At 38.4% G+C, this 22,187-nt stretch overlaps 1 protein-coding gene across 1 annotated transcript in view; it reads right to left on the bottom strand.

Annotated features, from left to right (window-relative positions):
* The window catches only part of CDH24 (cadherin 24), a 118,439-nt gene that overhangs the window by 59,823 nt on the left and 36,429 nt on the right, over positions 1–22,187 (bottom strand). Inside the window, exons 6-7 of the mRNA XM_053702302.1 lie at positions 21,454–21,707; positions 6,750–6,886 (exon numbers count right to left, since the gene is read on the bottom strand). Coding sequence (XP_053558277.1) covers positions 6,750–6,886; positions 21,454–21,707 — 391 coding nt within the window. The remainder of the gene's footprint in view (positions 1–6,749; positions 6,887–21,453; positions 21,708–22,187) is intronic.

Below are 22,187 nucleotides of genomic sequence, written 5' to 3'. Positions count from 1 at the left end.
CTCAAGGGAATTAAGAACAAGAGTCCTTGAACATATAGGGGACATAAAATGGGACAGGAATGTACCAGTAGCTAAGTATTTGAACACAGTTCATCAACAAGAGAAATATCAGATACATTTTTTTGCCATAGAACAACTGAAGCTTAAGGGCAGAAGGGGAGACATTAACAAACTCCTGCTTCAAAAAGAATGCAGATGGATACATGAATTAAAATCAGCATCACCTAAGGGTTTAAATGAGGCAATCTCGTATAAGAGCTTCCTCTAGAGATCATATCCTAATTTAAAACCTATATCTAAGTCTATATACTTGGTAATAAATTATGATGAATGGGGCGTAGTTATCAAATATGACTATAAAAAGCATTGACGAAAATTACACATATATCCCTTTAGAGAGTAACACGATTGTGATTTACCTCTTTTATCCAGATATGTATAGGATTTATGTGTGAACTATATATAAATGTGTTATGACAAAATCACAAATAAAACTAACTTTGCCCTATCGACATCCATTCTATAGACCCAATAGATATATGCCCAATTGTTATTTTTGCATCAGAAAAATAAAAGCATCAAAAGATCAATTTCAGGTATTAATGCTTAATAAATATTTAACTCTTAGCTACTATGATGTCCCTATGTTTGATAACAATTGTTTATCATAAACTGTTGTAATATTTTCAGAGAGAGATTGCACCAGACTACTGTCATAAACTAACAGTATATACTTAATTGTATATGAATATGTTAAAAATACTTAGTAGGAGGGCAGCTTCCATTCACTGCATAATGCTCCACATAACATTCTGAGACTAATAACATAGAATTTACCTACGTCCTCTATATAACACGTTACTTAATAGTAATATCGGATATTAATACTCAGTCGCCATAGATATTGCGGTGGACACTTCCGCAATACACAAGCCATTACTACGGCCAGGGCCGCCACTAGAAATTTTGGGGCCCCTGACTTAACCTTTGATCAGCCCCCCCCCCCTTTGACATGTACAATTTTTGACCAAGTGACTAAAACGTATATGCACTTAAAGGTAGTAACATACAAACACACAGACACACTCATACACTAAAACACACACACACACTCACACATAAGGATTCACATATAGACACTCTAGCAGACACGCAAAGAAACACACTCAGACACAGACACCCAAACAGACACTCAGCACTTGATTACATTGACCTGACAAGTAATGAGGTAGACTACAGTTCTGTAAAAAAAAGGGAGATTTAGAAAACAAAATATGGAGTTCTGATTATCTTTTTGTAAAGGAAGATGTCAACTAAATGATGACAACAGCATGCAGTGGCTGAAAGGAAGGGCCCTGAACTGCCTAAACAATAATTTAAAGGTTAAATGGTTGATTGGTGACTTCCCTAAAGGTCTCAAAGTCCGTAGAAAGATGTGAATAATCACTAGTAAGGTCAAAATGTCCTAAAAAGGAACAGACAATGGACACACGCACACACAACTCAAACTTGCACATACACCCAAGGAAACACTGACAGAGACAGCCTCAGAAAATGCACAAAGACATACACACACAGAGAGACAACCACATAAAACACAGAAAGACATACATACACACACCCTCACTGAGACATCCACAGAAAACACACAAAGACATACACACCCTCACAGAGACACCCACAGAAAGCACACACCCTCACAGAGACATCCACAGAAAACACAGACATACATACATACACACACACAACCACCCTCACAGAGGCATCCAGAGAAAATACACAAAGGCAAACATACACACACCCTCGCAGGGACACCCATAGAAAAAGCTCAAAGACATATGCACACACCCTCACAGACATCCACAGAAAATGCACAGACATACACACCCACCCTCACAGAGAGACCCACAGAAAAAAAAATACATACACACTCATAGAGACATAAACCAAAGCACAAAGACATAAACACAGACACCCACAGAAACACTCACAGGAGGAAACATTTATGCACCTTGCATCCCCTAAATCAACAGTGTGTGACATGCATGATAAAAAAAATTGCAGAAATTAAGAGATCACTTTTTAAAGAATCATATTTGTAAACGTGTAAACAAAAATAATTCTGTGAATTCAAAATTGTACATTAATGATCTGGGTAGATGGCTAGATGAAGAAAAGTACTTTTAAAAGGTTGACATGTGTTTGTTTGTTTTTTTCCCCCCATTTTCCTCAACCAAGAGCACCACTTCAAATATAGTGTACAAATGTTCCCATCTGTCAGCTGTACTTATGGATTTTGAAAATGCTGTACTCTATATGGCCTTGGTGGAACCATAAGCTGTGGTACTCATACTATTAGATCTCGTTAAATGCAGGATTTAGGCTTGTTGGTATGTAACAAAAGGGTACCTACCATTTGTGTATTGAGGAGGAAACATTTCTGCATGGTTTTAAATATAGAATTTCTACAGCATTGTCAAATAATCATAAATACACCGCTGCTAAAAAAATAAAATGTTTTTATGGACCCCTGGCCCCACCATACAACTATTACCACACTGAAGTTACAATCCGAAATTGCACAAAGAAATAAAAAACATTTGCTAAGTAAGTTCTACCTCCTCTGCAAATGAAAGTGATCTGCCGTCTGACTCAGGCACACACTGTACAAACAAAGTGCCAAGTCAGTCTCACACTGTGCATAGTGGTTTAGTGCACACTCAGAAATCCTCTCAAATGCTAATACTTTACTCCTTGTAATAACATTTCCCATGCTCAGTTAGCACTCTGCTGTAGTACCCACTGGTGGCTGCCAAAATTGAAAAAAAAAATTTTTTTTTTTTTTTTAGTTCTTGCCTCATGGGCCCCCCTGGCCCATTGGGCCCCTGACAGGAGTCACTCCTGTCACCCCCTGATGGCGGCCCTGACTACAGCAACCATGGAGGATAAAAGACGGCACTTGAGGCTGGGCGGGCCCTATGCCCTGACGAAGTCACGTACAAGTGACGAAACGCGTCGGTGGGCGTGCTCTAGAACTCTAGCGTGGTGTTAGAAACAAAGTTACTGATAACTCATATCTGTTGGTTACTATTGTTGCTGCCTAATAGCGGTTTTGCTCTATATATATATATATAGCGATCTAATGGTAATAACAGTATTTGATAAAGGGCTAATGGTGCCAACACTTTAGAGAATCTGTTCTAGTAGTGACGATAAGCACCTGGAACTGAAATGAATAATTTCTAGATTTTGAAGCACTCTGCCAAATATTACTGGTAACCATAGCGATAATTATTAGCAATATAATATTGCAATCCTCGCGCAAACATATATATATAATCTTTGAATACATATGCAATAGTGTGATTCCGACTGACACATTGAGATTGTATGAATGTTGTGATATTGATTGATAGGGATCAGCTAGAAATAGGCTGACTGAGTTAAATCTCAGCAGTACGCAGGTAGGAGGACGCCTTTGAGCGCATAGCCTGTGTGTAAACTGCATGACTTTAACCTGAACAATACTCAATATCAACGAACTTTACCACAATAGTAGTTTCTAGAGCACTTAGTCCTATATTTTACCTATTGGTTTTATTTTGTTTTTAGTTGGTTCACTTACAATGACAATATATAGAAACAATTGATGAATACTTGTTTCTAGATAGTGATCCAATTTAAGTAAATTGTCTGTCTTTGTATGTATGTTAAATAAAGTGTTAAATTTTAACTGATTTCATATAATTAAATAGTGCCTAATTCAGCACTTAGCTTAAATGCTACAAACCCTTTGAATTTTTCCCTAACTAACCCCATGTCACTGCTATTGAAAAGCATTGAGAAGCAGTGCATTGATTAAAATAGCCAGTAGGTGGAGCTGTCCGCTTGTGTTGCAGCAAAGATATGTAAGCCAAGCAAGCTGAAATTATTCAGTTTAACCAGACCTGAGCTATCGAGCAGCTTGCAAAGGAACAAGATCTTCCTGTCTATAAATCAGTCCAGATTGGAATGCATAGAAAGAACTGTTTGCAGAAAAATGCAAGTAAAGTCTGATTATTTTTTTAGGTTTATAATGCTGTTTAGCAAATGTTTTTGTTCATTGAACTTAGTTTAATTATATATGCTGTGTTGTGTGATTATTTTATTAGGTTTATAATGCTGTTTAGCATTTAAAGACTTCATTTCAAAACTTTAAAAATAATGTATTAGGTGTTACTTATGCCAATTTTGAGAGGGGCCTGAAACCTAACTCCCTCACTTCCCATTGACTTACATTATAAACTGGGTTTCAATTTACAACCATTCCTTCTGGAACCTAACCCCGGTGTAAACTGAGGGCTACCTGTACTTTGGGGCAATGCCCCGCAAAGGCCCTTTTAAGGGCTATTTGTAATTTAGTGTAGGGTAGGGATTTTTTTTATTTTGGGGGGCTTTTTTATTTTGTTAGGGGGATTAGATTAGGTGTAATTAGTTTAAAAATCTTGTAATTATTTTATTATTTTCTGTAATTTAGTGTGTTTTTTTGTACTTTAGATAAAAAAAAATTAATTGTATTTAATTGTATTTAGTTTAGGGAATTTATTTAATTATAGTATAGTGTTAGGTGTAATTGTAACTTAGGTTAGGTTTATTTTACAGGTATATTTGTTTTTATTTTAACTAGGAAGTAACTTTATTAATAACTATTTAATAACTATTGTACCTAGTTAAAATAAATACAAAGTTGCCTGTAAATTAAAAATAAACCCTTAGGTAGCGACAATGTGACTATTAGTTATATTGTAGCTAGCTTAGGGTTTATTTTACAGGTAAGTATTTTGTTTTAAATAGGAATAATTTATTTAATGCTAGGAATATTTATTTAGATTTATTTAAATTATATTTAAGTTAGGGGGTGTTAGGATTAGGGTTAGACTTAGGTTTAGGGGTTAGGGGTTAATAAATTTAATATAGTGGCGGCGACGTTGGGGGCTGCAGATTAGGGATTAATAAATGTAGGTAGGTGGCGGCGGTGTAGGGGGGCAGATTAGGGGGTTAATAAATATAATGTAGGTGGCGGCGGTGTAGGGGGCGGCAGATTAGGGGTTAAATAAGTATAATGTAGGGGGCAGATTAGGGGTTAATAAATATAATGTAGGTGGCGGCGGTGTAGGGGGCGGCAGATTAGGGGTTAAATAAGTATAATGTAGGTGGCAGCGGTGTAGGGGGGCAGATTAGGGGTTAATATAATGTAGGTGGCGGTGGGCACCGTGAGCGGCGGTTTAGGGGTTAAACACTTTATTTAGTTGCAGCGGGGTCCGTGAGCGGCGGTTTAGGGGTTAATAAGTTTATTAGAGTGGCGGTGGGCTCCGGGAGCGGAGGTTTAGGGGTTAATAAGTATAATGTAGGTGGTGGCGGTGTAGGGGGCGGCAGATTAGGGGTGTTTAGACTCTGGGTATATGTTAGGTGTAAACGTTCCCATAGGAATCAATGGGATATCGGGCAGCAGCGAACATAAGCTTTCACTGCTTTCAGACTCCCATTGATTCCTATGGCATCCGCTGCCTCCAGGGCGGCGGATTGAAAACCAGGTACGCTGGGCCGGAATAGTGCCGAGCGTACCTGGTAGACTTTTGATAACTAGCAAAAGTAGCCAAATTGTGCCGAACTTGCGTTCGGAACATCTGTAGTGACATAAGCATCGATCTGTGTCGGACTGAATCCGGCAGATCGTATGTTACGTCACTAAATTCTACTTTTGCCGGTCTGTAGGGTTTGATAACTAAGGCGAATCAGGCTCGCCACAAATACGCTGCAGAATTCCAGCGTATTTGCGGTTGACAGCTTGATAAATAGATGCCCTAATGTCTACTGTATGTTTGTTAAAACGATCTTGAATTTATAGCTTTGAAATATTCGGAAAGACATTAACTGTTCTCTAACACCTACTAAGAATAACAAGTTCAGTTCCTAACCTAGCATAGACAGACAGCTCACGATCATCACATGGCTCTGTACCTTATACAGACAGGTTGTTCTTACTCCCACTCTACTAATATCACAAGCTTTTCTCAGAACCACTCTGCTGATTAATATGGAACTATATATGGAAAATTCCCCATCCCCTCCTCTCCCTTCAATCACATTAATCTCATCTGTAAGTTCACATAATGCCCCCCCAACATAAACATATGCACTGATCTCATCCCTTTGCAGGCAGACTATTCCCCATTGCTCTGATCATACACTGGTATTCATTTCACATAGTTTTAAATCTGAATAAACAGATTAATCCCCCTCCGTTTTGATCACAACTCTATAAAAATAAAATACATAGTGACAGCGGATGATGGCTGTTCCTCAAATATTATATATCAACAATGGTATATTACACTTTTTAACACAAACATGCAACCCCTAGGGAATATCTCATATAGCACACTCTCTTTAATTTACAACTGGCTAGATTAATCTAAACTCTACATAAACAGGCCATACTCATCCTCATGGATCTAAGCTCTATACTGCTATACACCTGGCTCTCAGGTCTGTAAAGACTGTTACATCTTCTACCTATGGATCTCAGCTTCAGTTTGGCAATTTTCTTTCCCATCCATGGATCACAGCTCTTCACTGACAAACCACTATCAAAATCAATGGACTTAAGTTCTGTACTGACAGGGCACTCTCACAACCTATGACATTTCCTACACTGCCAGTATGTCACAGCAACTGAAGCTGATCTCCCACCCACTCTGATGACTCACCGGTCTTACTGGCCCTTACAGTGATGCTGTGTTCCTCCTTTCCCTCTCGGTCCAGGGAAATGCTTGTCCTGAGGGTCCCATCCTCTGGATGGATGGAAAACAAACCCTCAGGGTCGGAGAGGGTCTCAATGGAGTAACTGCAGTAAGAGACAGTTTATCTTTAGCATGATATACAGTTGTAATCAAAATAATTCAACCCCCACTGCAAATTAGGTTTATTGTCAACAGTTACAGAATTTCAGCTGTTTGCAATGAACAAATTAAACAAAGGCAATTGAAATAGCTCAATGCAACAAATGTTTAAAGTGGTTTCCCAAAATTTAACTAAAAATGCTACTTTTAATGAATTCTGCAGTATCAAAATTATTCAACCCCCTGAACAGAATTCCTCACAACAGCACAAATATGCAAAACAGGTGTTGTCTCAAGCACACCTGATGCAAATAATCAAGGGCTTCATTAGTTGTACCAGGTATGCTTGAGCTAGAACACATGAAATACCTGAACTGGCTAGGGGTTTGTCGAATGTCACGTTTGACAGCATGTTAGAAATAGCCAAAAGAATGGTCCAAAAAGTTAAGAGATCATCACCCTTCTCAAACAAGGAACAGGATACAAAAAGATAGCAAAGGCACTGAATGTTCCTAGAAACACAGTTGGAAGCATAGTTCGCAAGTTCAAAGTTAAAGGAACAGTTGTTACACTACCTCGACGGGGTAGAAAAAGGAAGCTATCAGTGGCTGCAACCAGATTTCTGAGAAGGTAGACTGAGAAAAACCCTTGAATGACTGCAAAAGACCTGCAGCAAGATTTGGTGGAAACAGGCACTGAGGTTTCAGTTTGCACAGAAAGGCGCATACTAAACACAGAGACGTACAACACTACTGATCCAAAGCACAAGAAAAGTCAGCTCCAATATGCTGAAAATCATATAAATAACCCACAGAAGTTCTAGTATTCTGTTCTGTGAATCGGTGAAGCAAAAATGGAAATTTTTGGCCCAATGGATCAGCAGTATATCTGGAGGAAGAAGAATGAAGCATATGCTGAAAAGAACACTCGGCCTACAGTTAAGCATGGTGGTGGCTTGGTGATGCTCTGGGGCTGTTTTGCATCCTCTGGCACTGGAAACCTGCACTGTGTGGAAGGCAAGATGGATTCATTGAAGTATCAGGAAATTCTAGAAGAAAACGTCATGCCGTCTGTGAGGAAGCTGAAGCTTGGGTGTCATTGGACCTTCCAACAGGACAAGCATACCTCAAATTCCACCAAGGCTTGGTTGCAACAGAAGTCCTGGTAGATTCTACAGTGGCCATCACAGTCACCTGACTTGAACCCCATAGAAAATCTCTGGTGGGATTTGAACAAGGCGGTTGCAGCACGCAAACCCAAGAATATTACTGAACTGGAGGCCATTGCTCATGAGGAATGCTGCCAGAAGCTGGTGTCTGGTTATGGATCTCGTTTGCAGGTCATAACAGCAAAAGGGAACTCTATAAGTACTAAAGATGCTTCCCATGAAGGGGTTGAATAATTTTGAGACTGCAGAATTCATTAAAATTTGCATTTTCAGTTGAATTTGGGGAAATCACTTTCACTATTCAGTATTCATTGTGTTGAGCTATTTCAATTGCTTTTGTTTGATTTGTTCATTGCAAACAGCTGAAAGTCTGTAAATTTTGACAATAAACCTGATTTGCAATGGGGGTTGAATAATTTTGATTACAACTGTACATTCAACATAATGCCATAGGCTTCACAGGGGAGGAAAAAAGAGGGGGAGAGAGGATGCTAAAAAGTAAAAAAAAAAAAAAAAAAAAAAGTATGGAAAAAGTGTAGGAAACTATATAGAAACATACAAATGAATAGACTTTGGGCTAGATTACAAGTGGTGCACTAACTGTAGAGTGCAAGTGATGTGGGGTATTTCGTGGATCTTTGCATGCGCCAGAAATAGTGAGTGCATTACAAGTTGAAACTAAACACGTTTTTCTTGAGAGCAATCAAATTTAATGCTTATTATTATTACCAGGTATTTGCCAACAGATTCTGCAGCGCTATGAACATAGGTAGTATACAAAATAACATATACAGGGGTCAAATGGATACAGGGCCCTGCCAAGAGTTGCACTGTTGTAGTCGGCTCTTATGAAGGTGAACTACAAAGAGCTGGGCTCATAGGCTTACATGCTATGGGGTTTAAGGGGATAGCAGTGGAGATAGGAAGGTTAGTGTAGGTTGTATGCATCCCTGAATAGTAGAGTCTTCAGGGAGTGCTTGAAGCTTGTAAACAGCAATGTGAGGAGGTAACAAGAGAGGAGGAGAGTAAGAGGTTGTGAGCGGAGCAAAGGGGTCGGGAGGGAGAGTATCTGAAGACAAGGTCTGAGATGTAGGAGGGAGCAGTGCAGTTGAGGGCTTTGCTTGTCAGAGTGAGAAGTTTGTGTTTAATCCTGGAGGCAAGAGGAAGCCAGTGAAGGGATTGGCAGAGAGGTGCAGCAGATGAAGAGCGACATGTAAGGAAGATGAGCCTGGCAGAGGCAGCTCATGGGGTTAACTATTACACGAGACAAAAAATTTGTACAAAATACATCAAAAATACATTTAAAAGTACAGTTACACTCATAATAACACTGTCTGCTAAATAAATAAATATATATATATATATATATATATATATATATATATATACATATACATCTTTAGACATGTGTATGTATGTATCTCTATGTTAAAGCCCTTTGCAGGCCTTTTTTTTCTTCTAACAACTAAAACATCATATCTTTGAGCCCTTATAACCTTTTAATGAATTTAAAAAATAATATTGTTTTATTGTATATGTACTGTACATATTTAACATTCCAATGTTCTTCACTTACAGGATAATGTACTTTTTTTTTAATAAATACATATCTCTCTCTATATATATAGCTATACCTGTATATCTATTTCTGTAGATATATAGGTATAGATATGTATATTACAAAAAGAGTATCAGATAAAAAAAAAGAACAGTATCCCTTGACCTGATATATATATATATATATATATATATATATACATATACATCTTTAGACATGTGTATGTATGTATCTCTATGTTAAAGCCCTTTGCAGGCCTTTTTTTTCTTCTAACAACTAAAACATCATATCTTTGAGCCCTTATAACCTTTTAATGAATTTAAAAAATAATATTGTTTTACTGTATATGTACTGTACATATTTAACATTCCAATGTTCTTCACTTACAGGATAATGTACCTTTTTTTTAATAAATACATATCTCTCTCTATATATATAGCTATACCTGTATATCTATTTCTGTAGATATATAGGTATAGATATGTATATTACAAAAAGAGTATCAGATAAAAAAAAAGAACAGTATCCCTTGACCTGATCTTTAGCTATCGATGCACTCTCTCAAACTTCACAAACTCCCCCTTTCCTCTTTCTGACCACCATCTCCTTACTTGCAACATATCATCCCTCCCTACAACTCTCCCTCCTTCTACTCCTCACACCAAACTTCACAGAAGCATTATGTCATTAGATCAGCAACAGCTTGCTAATTCCCTCGAACATCTCCTCCTTTTCCTGCCCTGACCAATCTATCTGCCACTATAATTCCACCCTTACATTCGTCATTGACAATCTGGCCCCTCTTACCATAGCTCGGACATCACACACTCCGGAAATCACACACTCATCCTCAGCCCTGGCATACTCCTCTGACACAGTACCTACGCAGATGTTCCCGTATTGCTGAGCGGCCCTGGAGAAAATCTCGGAGTTCAGCTGATTTTCTTCATTACAAATTCATCTTGAACTCCTACTATTCTGCCCTTAATCTCCATAAACAACACTACTTCTCTAGTCTTATTTCTAATCTTTCTTCAAACCCAAAACATCTGTTCTGCACTTTCAATACTCTTCTCTGCCCCCCCACCTCCTAATGCAACTTCTCTGTTAGCTCAAGACTTTGACAGCCACTTCATTAACAAAATCGACTCCATCAGAAACAAAATCAGCTCTCAACATAATTCCATTCTCTCACCCCCTCAAATGCTCTCAATCAACCACAACCCACATAACCTTAAACTTAGCTCATTCTTCCCTGTTACTGAGGAAGAAGTTTCTGCACTTATACTGTGCTCTCACCTCACTACCTGTCCGCTTGACCCTATCCTCTCACAGCTACTCCCCTCCCTCTCTGCTACCCTTACCCCTATACTCACAAACATTTTCAACCTCTCCCTCAGCACTGGTATATTTCCCACATCTCTGAAACATGCACTGGTCACACCTATCCTCAAAAAACCTTCCCTTGATCCTACTTCCCCATCTATCTACCATCCTATTTCCCTCCTCCCTCTTGCCTCAAAGCTTCTCAAAAACATAATTTATGTAAGAACTTACCTGATAAATTCATTTCTTTCATATTAGCAAGAGTCCATGAGCTAGTGACGTATGGGATATACATTCCTACCAGGAGGGGCAAAGTTTCCCAAACCTCAAAATGCCTATAAATACACCCCTCACCACACCTACAAATCAGTTTAACGAATAGCCAAGAAGTGGGGTAATAAGAAAAAAGTGCGAAAGCATAAAAAATAAGGAATTGGAATAATTGTGCTTTATACAAAAAAATCATAACCACCTCAAAAAAGGGTGGATCTCATGGACTCTTGCTAATATGAAAGAAATTAATTTATCAGGTAAGTTCTTACATAAATTATGTTTTCTTTCATATAATTAGCAAGAGTCCATGAGCTAGTGACGTATGGGATAATGAATAACCAAGATGTGGATCTTCCACGCAAGAGTCACTAGAGAGGGAGGGATAAAATAAAGACAGCCAATTCCGCTGAAAAATAATCCACACCCCAAACAAAGTTTAAATCTTATAATGAAAAAAACTGAAATTATATGCAGAAGAATCAAACTGAAACAGCTGCCTGAAGTACCTTTCTACCAAAGACTGCTTCAGAAGAAGAAAACACATCAAAATGGTAGAATTTAGTAAAAGTATGCAAAGAAGACCAAGTTGCTGCTTTGCAAATCTGATCAACCGAAGCTTCATTCCTAAATGCCCAGGAAGTAGAGACTGACCTAGTCGAATGAGCTGTAATCCTTTGAGGCGGAGTTCTACCCAACATAAGCATGATGAATCAAAGACTTTAACCAAGATGCCAAAGAAATGGCAGAAGCCTTCTGACCTTTCCTAGAACCAGAAAAGATAACAAATAGACTAGAAGTCTTTCGGAAATCTTTAGTAGCTTCAACATAATATTTCAAAGCTCTAACTACATCCAAAGAATGCAACGATCTTTCCTTAGAATTCTTAGGATTAGGACACAATGAAGGAACCACAATTTCTCTACTAATGTTGTTAGAATTCACAACCTTAGGTAAAAATTTAAATGAAGTTCGCAACACCGCCTTATCCTGATGAAAAATCAGAAAAGGAGACTCACAAGAAAGAGCAGATAATTCAGAAACTCTTCTAGCAGAAGAGATGGCCAAAAGAAACAAAACTTTCCAAGAAAGTAATTTAATATCCAGCGAATGCATAGGTTCAAACGGAGGAGCATGAAGAGCCCCCAGAACCAAATTCAAACTCCAAGGAGGAGAAATTGACTTAATGACAGGTTTTATACGAACCAAAGCCTGTACAAAACAATGAATATCAGGAAGATTAGCAATCTTTCTGTGAAAAAGAACAGAAAGAGCAGAGATTTGTCCTTTCAAGGAACTTGCAGACAAACCTTTATCCAAACCATCCTGAAGAAACTGTAAAATTCTAGGAATTCTAAAAGAATGCCAAGAAAAATGATGAGAAGAACACCAAGAAATGTAAGCCTTCCAGACATCGATAATATATCTTCCTAGATACAGATTTACGAGCGTGTAACATAGTATTAATTACGGAGTCAGAGAAACCTCTATGACTGAGAATCAAGCGTTCAATCTCCATACCTTCAAATTTAAGGATTTGAGATCCTGATGGAAAAAAGGGCCTTGTGATAGAAGGTCTGGTCTTAACGGAAGAGTCCACGGTTGGCAAGTAGCCATCCGGACAAGATCCGCATACCAAAACCTGTGAGGCCATGCTTGAGCCACCAGCAGAACAAACGAACGCTCCTTTAGAATCTTGGAAATTACTCTTGGAAGAAGAACTAGAGGCGGAAAGATATAGGCAGGATGATACTTCCAAGGAAGTGACAATGCATCCACTGCTTCCGCCTGAGGATCCCTGGATCTGGACAGATACCTGGGAAGCTTCTTGTTTAGAAGCCATCAGATCTATTTCTGGAAGTCCCCACATTTGAACAATCTGACGAAATACCTCTGGGTGAAGAGACCATTCGCCCGGATGTAATGTTTGGCGACTGAGATAATCCGCTTCCCAATTGTCTATACCTGGGATATGAACCGCAGAAATTAGACTGGAGCTGGATTCCACCCATACAAGTATTCAAGATACTTCTTTCATAGCCAGAGGACTGTGAGTCCCTCCTTGATGATTGACATATGCCACGGTTGTGACATTGTCCGTCTGAAAACAAATGAACGACTCTCTCTTTAGAAGAGGCCACGACTGAAGAGCTCTGAAAATCGCACGGAGTTCCAAAATGTTGATTGGTAATCTCGCCTCCTGAGATTCCCAAATCCCTTGTGCTGTCAGAGACCCCCATACAGCTCCCCAACCTGTCAGTCTTGCATCTGTTGAGATCACAGTCCAGGTCGGAAGAACAAAAGAAGCCCCCTGAACTAAACAAAGGTGGTCTGTCCACCACGTCAGAGAGTTTCGTACAATCGGTTTTAAAGATATTAATTGTGATATCTTTGTATAATCCCTGCACCACTGGTTCAGCATACAGAGCTGAAGAGGTCGCATGTGAAAATGAGCAAAGGGGATCGCGTCCGATGCAGCAGTCATAAGACCTAGAAATTCCATGCATAAGGCTACCGAAGGGAATGATTGAGACTGAAGGTTTCGACAAGCTGAAACCAATTTCAGACATCTCTTGTCCGTCAGCGACAGAGTCATGGACACTGAATCTATCTGGAAACCTAAAAAGGTTACCCTTGTCTGAGGAATCAACAAACTCTTTGGTAAATTGATCCTCCAACCATGTTCTCGAAGAAACGATACAAGTCGATTCATATGAGATTCTGCTAAATGTGAAGACTGAGCAAGTACCAAGATATCGTCCAAATAAGGAAAAACCACAATACCCTGTTCTCTGATTACAGATAGAAGGGCACCGAGAACTTTTGTAAAAATCCTTGGAGCTGTTGCTAGGCCAAACGGCAGAGCCACAAACTGGTAATGCTTGTCTAGAAAAGAGAATCTCAGAAACTGATAGTGATCTGGATGAATCGGAATATGCAGATATGCATCCTGTAAATCTATTGTGGACATATAATGCCCTTGCTGAACAAAAGGCAGAATAGTCCTTATAGTTACCATTTTGAATGTTGGAATCCTTACATAATGATTCAATATTTTTAAATCCAGAACTGGTCTGAAGGAATTCTCCTTCTTTGGTACAATGAAGAGATTTGAGTAAAACCCCAGCCCCTGTTCCAAAACTGGAACTGGCACAATTACTCCAGCCAACTCTAGATCTGAAACACATTTCAGAAATGCTTGAGCCTTCACCGGATTTATTGGGACACGGGAAAGAAAAAATCTTTTTGCAGGAGACCTTATCTTGAAGCCTATTCTGTACCCTTGTGAAACAATATTCTGAATCCAAAGATTGTGAATCGAATTGATCCAAATTTCTTTGAAAAATCGTAATCTGCCCCCTACCAGCTGGGCTGGAATGAGGGCCGCACCTTCATGTGGACTTGGGAGCTGGCTTTGGCTTTCTAAAAGGCTTGGATTTATTCCAAACTGGAGATGGTTTCCAAACTGATACCGCTCCTGTAGGGGAAGGATCAGGTTTTTGCTCCTTATTGTGACGAAAGGAACGAAAACTATTAGCAGACCTAAATTTACCCTTAGATCTTTTATCCTGTGGTAAAAAAGTTCCTTTCCCCCCAGTAACAGTTGAAATAATAGAATCCAACTGTGAACCAAACACATTATTACCCTGGAAAGAAAGGGAAAGCAAAGTTGACTTAGAAGACATATCAGCATTCCAAGTTTTAAGCCATAAAGCTCTTCTAGCTAAAATAGCTAGAGACATATACCTGACATCAACCCTAATGATATCAAAGATGGCATCACAAATAAAGTTATTAGCATGTTGAAGAAGATTAACAATGCTATGAGTATTATGATCTGTTACTTGTTGTGCTAAAGCTTCCAACCAGAAAGTTGAAGCTGCAGCAACATCCGCCAAAGATATAGCAGGTCTAAGAAGATTACCTGAACATAAGTAAGCTTTTCTTAGAAAGGATTCAATTTTCCTATCTAAAGGATCCTTAAAGGAAGTACTATCTGCCGTAGGAATAGTAGTACGTTTAGTAAGAGTAGAGATAGCCCCATCAACCTTAGGGATTTTGTCCCAAAACTCTAATCTGTCAGATGGCACAGGATATAATTGCTTAAACCGTTTAGAAGGAGTAAATTAATTACCCAAATTATTCCATTCCCTGGAAATTACTTCAGAAATAGCATCAGGGACGGGGAAAACCTCTGGAATAACTACAGGAGGTTTAAAAACCATATTCAAACATTTAGATTTAGTATCAAGAGGACCAGATTCCTCTATTTCTAATGCAATTAAGACTTCTTTAAGTAAAGAGCGAATAAATTCCATTTTAAATAAATATGAAGATTTATCAGTATCAACCTCTGAAACAGAATCCTCTGAACCAGAAAAATCATTATCAGAAACAGAATCAGAATGATGATGTTCATTTAAAAATTCATCTGAAAAATTAGAAGTTTTAAAAGACCTTTTACGTTTACTGGAAGGAGGAATAACAGACATAGCCTTCTTAATAGATTTAGAAACAAAATCTCTTATGTTAACAGGAACACCCTGAATATTAGATGTTGATGGAACAGCAACAGGTAATGGAACATTACTAAAGGAAATATCTGCATTAACAAGTTTGTCATGACATTCATTACAAACAACAGCCGGAGGAACAGTTACCACAAGTTTACAACAAATACACTTAACTTTGGTAGATCCAGCATCAGGCAGCGATTTTCCAGAAGTAGCTTCTGATTCAGGGTCAATCTGAGACATCTTGCAATATGTAATAGAAAAAACAACATATAAAGCAAAATTGATCAAATTCCTTAAATGACAGTTTCAGGAATGGGAAAAATTGCCAGTGAACAAGCTTCTAGCAACCAGAAGCAAATAAACAATGAGACTTAAATAATGTGGAGACAATAATGACGCCCATATTTTTTAGCGCCAAAAAGACGCCCACATTATTTGGCGCCTAAATGCTTAAAGCGCCAAAAATGACGCCACATCCGGTGACGCCGACATTTTTGGCGCAAAAAACGTCAAAAAAAATGACGCAATATAAAGAAGCATTTTAAGCCCCCGCGAGCCTAACAGCCCACAGGAAAAAAGTCAAATTTAAAGGTAAGAAAAATTGATTATTCAAATGCATTATCCCAATAATGAAACTGACTGTATGAAATAAGGAATGTTGAACATCCTGAATCAAGGCAAATAAATGTTTAAACACATATATTTAGAACTTTATATAAAAGTGCCCAAACATAGCTTAGAGTGTCACAAAAATAAGACTTACTTACCCCAGGACACTCATCTACATGTAGTAGAAAGCCAAACCAGTACTGAAACGAGAATCAGTATAGGTAATGGTATATATAAGAGTATATCGTCGATCTGAAAAGGGAGGTAAGAGATGAATCTCTACGACCGATAACAGAGAACCTATGAAATAGACCCCGTAGAAGGAGATCATTGAATTCAAATAGGCAATACTCTCTTCACATCCCTCTGACATTCACTGCACACTGAGAGGAAAACCGGGCTCCAGCCTGCTGCGAAGCGCATATCAACGAAGAATCTAGCACAAACTTACTTCACCACCTCCATGGGAGGCAAAGTTTGTAAAACTGATTTGTGGGTGTGGTGAGGGGTGTATTTATAGGCATTTTGAGGTTTGGGAAACTTTGCCCCTCCTGGTAGGAATGTATATCCCATACGTCACTAGCTCATGGACTCTTGCTAATTACATGAAAGAAAAGATAGTATATGCACGCCTATCCCACTTACTTACATTAAACTCCCTCCTTGACCCACTGCAATCTGGATTTTGTCCCCATCACTCCACAGAGACAGCAATTGTAAAGGTTACCAACGACCTACTTACAGCAAAATCAAAAGGCCACTTCTCTCTGCTTATCCTCCTTGATCTGTCTGCAGCCTTTGACACTGTTGACCCCCCTCTTTTGCTCCAAACCCTCCAATTCTTCGGCATCTGTTACATAGCCCTCTTGTGGCTCTCTTCCTACCTGTCAAACCGAACCTTTAGTGTAGCCTTCTCTGGGGCCTCCTCTGCCTGTCACCACTTTCTGTCGTACCGCAAGGCTCTGTCCTCTGTCCCCTTCTCTTCTCAATCTACACGTCATCACTAGGTTCCCTAATAAAGTCCCTCGGTTTCCAATATCATTTGTATGCTGACGACACCCAAATCTACTTCTCTGCACCAGACCTATCTCCTTTCTTGCTAACCCGTGTCACTAACTGTCTTTCTCGCATCTCTTCCTGGATATCCTCTCACTACCTCAAGCTAAATCTCTCCAAAACTGAACTCCTTATTTTCCCCCCTTCCAAAACCTCCACCCCCAATCTCTCTATAACTGTTGACAACTCCATCATTACCCCCACCCCGCATGCCCAAAGTCTCGGGGTCACATTTTACTCACATCTTTCTTTCCCTCCTCACATTCAGTCCTTGGCTAAAGCCTGCCGCTTCCACCTCAAAAACATCTCTAAAATTAGACACTTCCTTACACAAGACACAACTAAGATTTTAATCCACTCTCTCATCCTTTCCTGCCTCGATTACTGCAACTCTGTTCTCTCTGGTCTCCCCACCTGCCGCCTAGCTCCTTTACAATCCATAGTGAAAGCCTCTGGCAGGCTCATCTTCCTTACATGTCGCTCTTCATCTGCTGCACCTCTCTGCTAATCCCTTCACTGGCTCCCTCTTGCCTCTAGGATCAAACAAGAAATTCTCACTCTGACATACAAAGTCCTCAACTGCACTGCTCCCGCCTATATCTCAGACCTTGTCTCCAGATACTCTCCCTCCCGTCCCCTTCGCTCTGCTCATGACCTCCTACTCTCCTCCTCTCTCGTTACCTCATCATACTTCCGTTTACAGGACTTCTCCAGACTGGCTCCTATCTTGTGGAACTCTCTGCCTCGCTCCACAAGACTCTCCCCTAGTTTTGAAAGCTTCAAGCACTCCCAAAATACTCTACTGTTCAGGGATGCATACAACCTATGCTAACCTTACTTTATACCAGTTCCACTCCTCCATTGCTATACCCTGAACACCCTTAGTATGTAAGCCTAAGAGTCCAGCTGTTTGTAGATCACCTTTTTAAGAGCTGACTACAACAGTGCAACTCTTGGCAGGGCCCTCTACCCATTTGATCCCTGTAATTGTTTTGTTCTACTCTGCCTTTGTTTATTGCGCTTCGGAATCTGTTGGCGCTCTGCAAATAACCGATAATAATATATAGAAATATATATTTAATAACAAAAAATACATTATTTCTATGTGAAGAACATAGAAATGTAAAATATGAATAAATCCAATTGGGTTTGCAATTTAGGATTAACGCGGTTGGGTTAGCGCACATGAAGAATTGCTATCTTCAGTGCACGTTACTGTAATGTTACGTATAAAAAAATTTTTTTTTTAAATATTATACATACTGTAAAAAATATATAGATATATTTTACGGATTATTTTGAATATTTTAAATATTTTAATAACACGCATTGCAGATATTAATTCTTCATGTGCACTAACCCGACATGTTCTATGTATTTTTAAATAGATATTCATATATATATATATATATATATATATATATATATATATATGTATATTTATATGTATATATCTTTACCTATATATATTCATATAAATATATAAGTATAGATATACATTTTACTAAAAAATCATCAGATATATATAGAAATATTTATTTAAAAATAAATAGAACATATTCTTCCATGTAAAGAACATTGTAACGTGAAATATTGATAATTCACGTTGGGCTGAGCGCACTTGAATACTTGAATAAACACGGTTGGGTTAGCGCGTGAGTATGGGTGTTAGGCTTTTGTTTTTGCAGTTTTCACGCTTCATTGAAGTTGATGGGAGAATACGTTAACGCGATCACGATATTTTGTTTCACTAGTGCGCACATTTTTTACTTTCAACTTGTAATAAGAGTGCAATCCAACGCACACAAAAAGTCTAGCGGGAGTGCTAAATTGTGCTCCACTTGTAATCTAGCCCTTTGACGGCATATACAAACCAGGATGTACATCCAGCCTGCCCATTTGTTGTCCAACAAAAGAAATGTTTATTTAGTCTTACTGAACTGTATACAGTATTTGTCACAACCACTATGAAACCTATCTATTAATCTTTCTGCAAAGTCCATATGTTTATATCTCACTGTCCTCGACCTTTCAATGTCTCTTCATAATATTTGGGAAGCAAAGTAGAAATGCTTGATGTAAAAGCAATGGGAGAGTACAGGGAAAATAAATTCAAGAGAGAGAGTGAATGTGAAGTAATAAGAAATATGCTAATTTATAAGTGGAATTTCAAAGTAGAGAAGGAATCTGATATTATGAGTGAGACCAAAACATATATATTGCATCAGGAGCTGTTTAGAAACTTGTAAATTGGGGCACTGGCTTTCACATAAGGTGGACAGAGGCTACTTTCCTGTTCACTAAATAAATATATCAAAAACAAACAACACAACCACTACATAAAAATAATGCACCAAACTAAACATCCAGAATCCTTGTTTGTAAATCCTAGACATAAATTGCCAATCTGTATCAGCAATGATCTATACCGTGAAACACATTATAGCAGGAAACACAATCATAGTGGCACACAGACATACAGTATATTAGCTGCTCACACTCACACAAAAAGATACAAAGCACACAGGAAAAAAAAAACAGTCAGCGATCTCCATAGCCCATAGACCTTTCTAGGAGTGATCATTTGCAGCACCTGGAATTCCTCTTGCACGATCTTTAAAAATACAAAAAAAAAAAAATACAAAGCTCCAGTATTAATCCTCCTTAGAATTTTGAAATTTCACCTTGAATTAAAGCCTTTGGTCTTCAATTTCATCCTAGAAACAAGAGCTATCCTGTCTTGATTGAAGCCTGTGATCCATCCTTTTTAGTTTTTTGAATAAATTTAACATAAAAAAAATGCTTCTAAGAAAGAAATCAAATTATAAAAGCATAAAGGTTCCAAAAATGTATTCATCCTCTAATGTTTAAAAAAAAGGGGGGAGCTCCAAATAACATAAATGATACATTTACAATTGCAGTGACATATAATGATTACACATTGGCTAATTTATCTATCAAATTATAGTATACGCATTTGTTACATGGCTGAATCATACAGCATCTATCCTGGGCTTCAATAAAGACACAAGAGTCTCTGACTGAGATAAAAATAAAAAATAAATTGATTTTTTTTTTCAAAATATGTTTCAATTCAGAAGATTGCTTAAGAGGAATTCTTGGACCTGTGGAAAAATAGATGTTAGAATGGGAACTTGTAATAAAAATATTTATTGTATTTAGTGTCATATTTAGTTTAAGAAGGTAAAGGTAAAATGTTTAACACTTCTTTTTCTACTTTGAGTGAATAGAAAATGCATTTGTGACCATGACCAACACATTTTTATTATGAAGCACTTTCAACCCTTCATGGTGGGGTCAAAAAGGTTTTCTTTTCTTTTAATTGCATTTTTGATACTGATGAAAAATAGTACTCCGATTTCTTGTTTACTTAACCCAATAAAAAGCAGAGATTGTGGGCCAGGGTAGGATATTGTATCTATATGGTTTGAAAGCTCTTACGTTTTACAAAAGGCAGAAGTTTTTAGTTTTCTAAGAGTAGGAATCCCGTTGGTCTTCAGCCTCCTCCCTCATCAAAAAATTCTGTGGCTGAAGGAAAGATATTCCTGGGGCTGAACATACCCTTAGATTGCTTAATTACATTATCATTTTACCCTAACATTTTGCAGATATGTGTTAGGTTTGTCAAGTTTTCTTGTTACAAGTTTTACTTTAGACATGAGACTGAGCACTAGGGAGTTTCTATGATGCCTCTTCAGTTTTAGTCTTTTTAGTCCACAAATGAACATACACAAATAATAATCAGAAAACAACAAAAAGAAAACAACAAACAAGTAAGCATAGACTAGAACAACAGATAGAAGCCAAGATTGACATAATTGGAAACAGACACTGATCTGCCCAACACGGGATACTGACCAACATCGTACAAAAACTGACTGGTAAAACATACAGACATAGACAACATAATATCATGCAGAATTATATATAAATTACAAAGCTTTGCACACACACATAGACAGGGTGGAAGTGGGAAAGTGGTACTAAAGAGATCAACAGGTATTATTTGTATCACTTTGAAAGACAGTTTTGAGTTAGTGAGAGTACCTGATGGAGCTGCTATACAAATCTGGGTCTCGGGCTTGCACCATACCCACCAGGGCCCCTGGTGGCAAGTTCTCCAGCACACTCAAGGTGTAGGGATCTTGAGAGAAGATGGGTGGCTCATTGACATCTCCAACGCTTATCCGCACTGTGGTGACATCCTTGAAGGGCCCACGGCGGATATATTGAGGATCAATGACTGTGTTCATCACTTCAACACGAAATGTAAAGGAGCGGCAAGATTCATAATCCAGGGGCTGGTAGGGGTAAAGAAACAGAGCATAATAAGTGTGTGAAATGTCTATCACCAACAATGAGGATTACATATAAGACATATGTAGAGAAACAAGAACAAAGGGGCAAGAGACTGGACATGGAAATGTAAATGAAATACAAAAGGAGAGAAATGGATGTAAAGCTCTGATGTTGTACAAAGAGTTTAATTAGAGAGCAGCTGGTATAAAAGAGATAACTGGACTTGGCTCACGAGCAGGAACATCAGGAAAACTGCTCAAGGAGCAGCACCATATCATGACGTTAAATATACATTTTATGGTGCACAGTTCAAGCTCGCAGATTGACACACCAAGAGGATAACAGCAGTCACACAGCGTAATGCTAATAAGACAAATAATGAAATTAAAGGGACAGCCAACACAAGAATTGTTATTGTTTAAAAAGATAGCTAATCCCTTTTGTGATGAGAGTGGGAAGTGACGTCACCGGATGGGGGTGGG

Source organism: Bombina bombina, chromosome 2 (genome assembly GCF_027579735.1).
Source record: "Bombina bombina isolate aBomBom1 chromosome 2, aBomBom1.pri, whole genome shotgun sequence".
NCBI classification, from domain to species: domain Eukaryota; kingdom Metazoa; phylum Chordata; class Amphibia; order Anura; family Bombinatoridae; genus Bombina; species Bombina bombina.
Note: the sequence above shows the minus strand (reverse complement) of the source record. Positions and strands in the feature narration are given on the sequence as shown.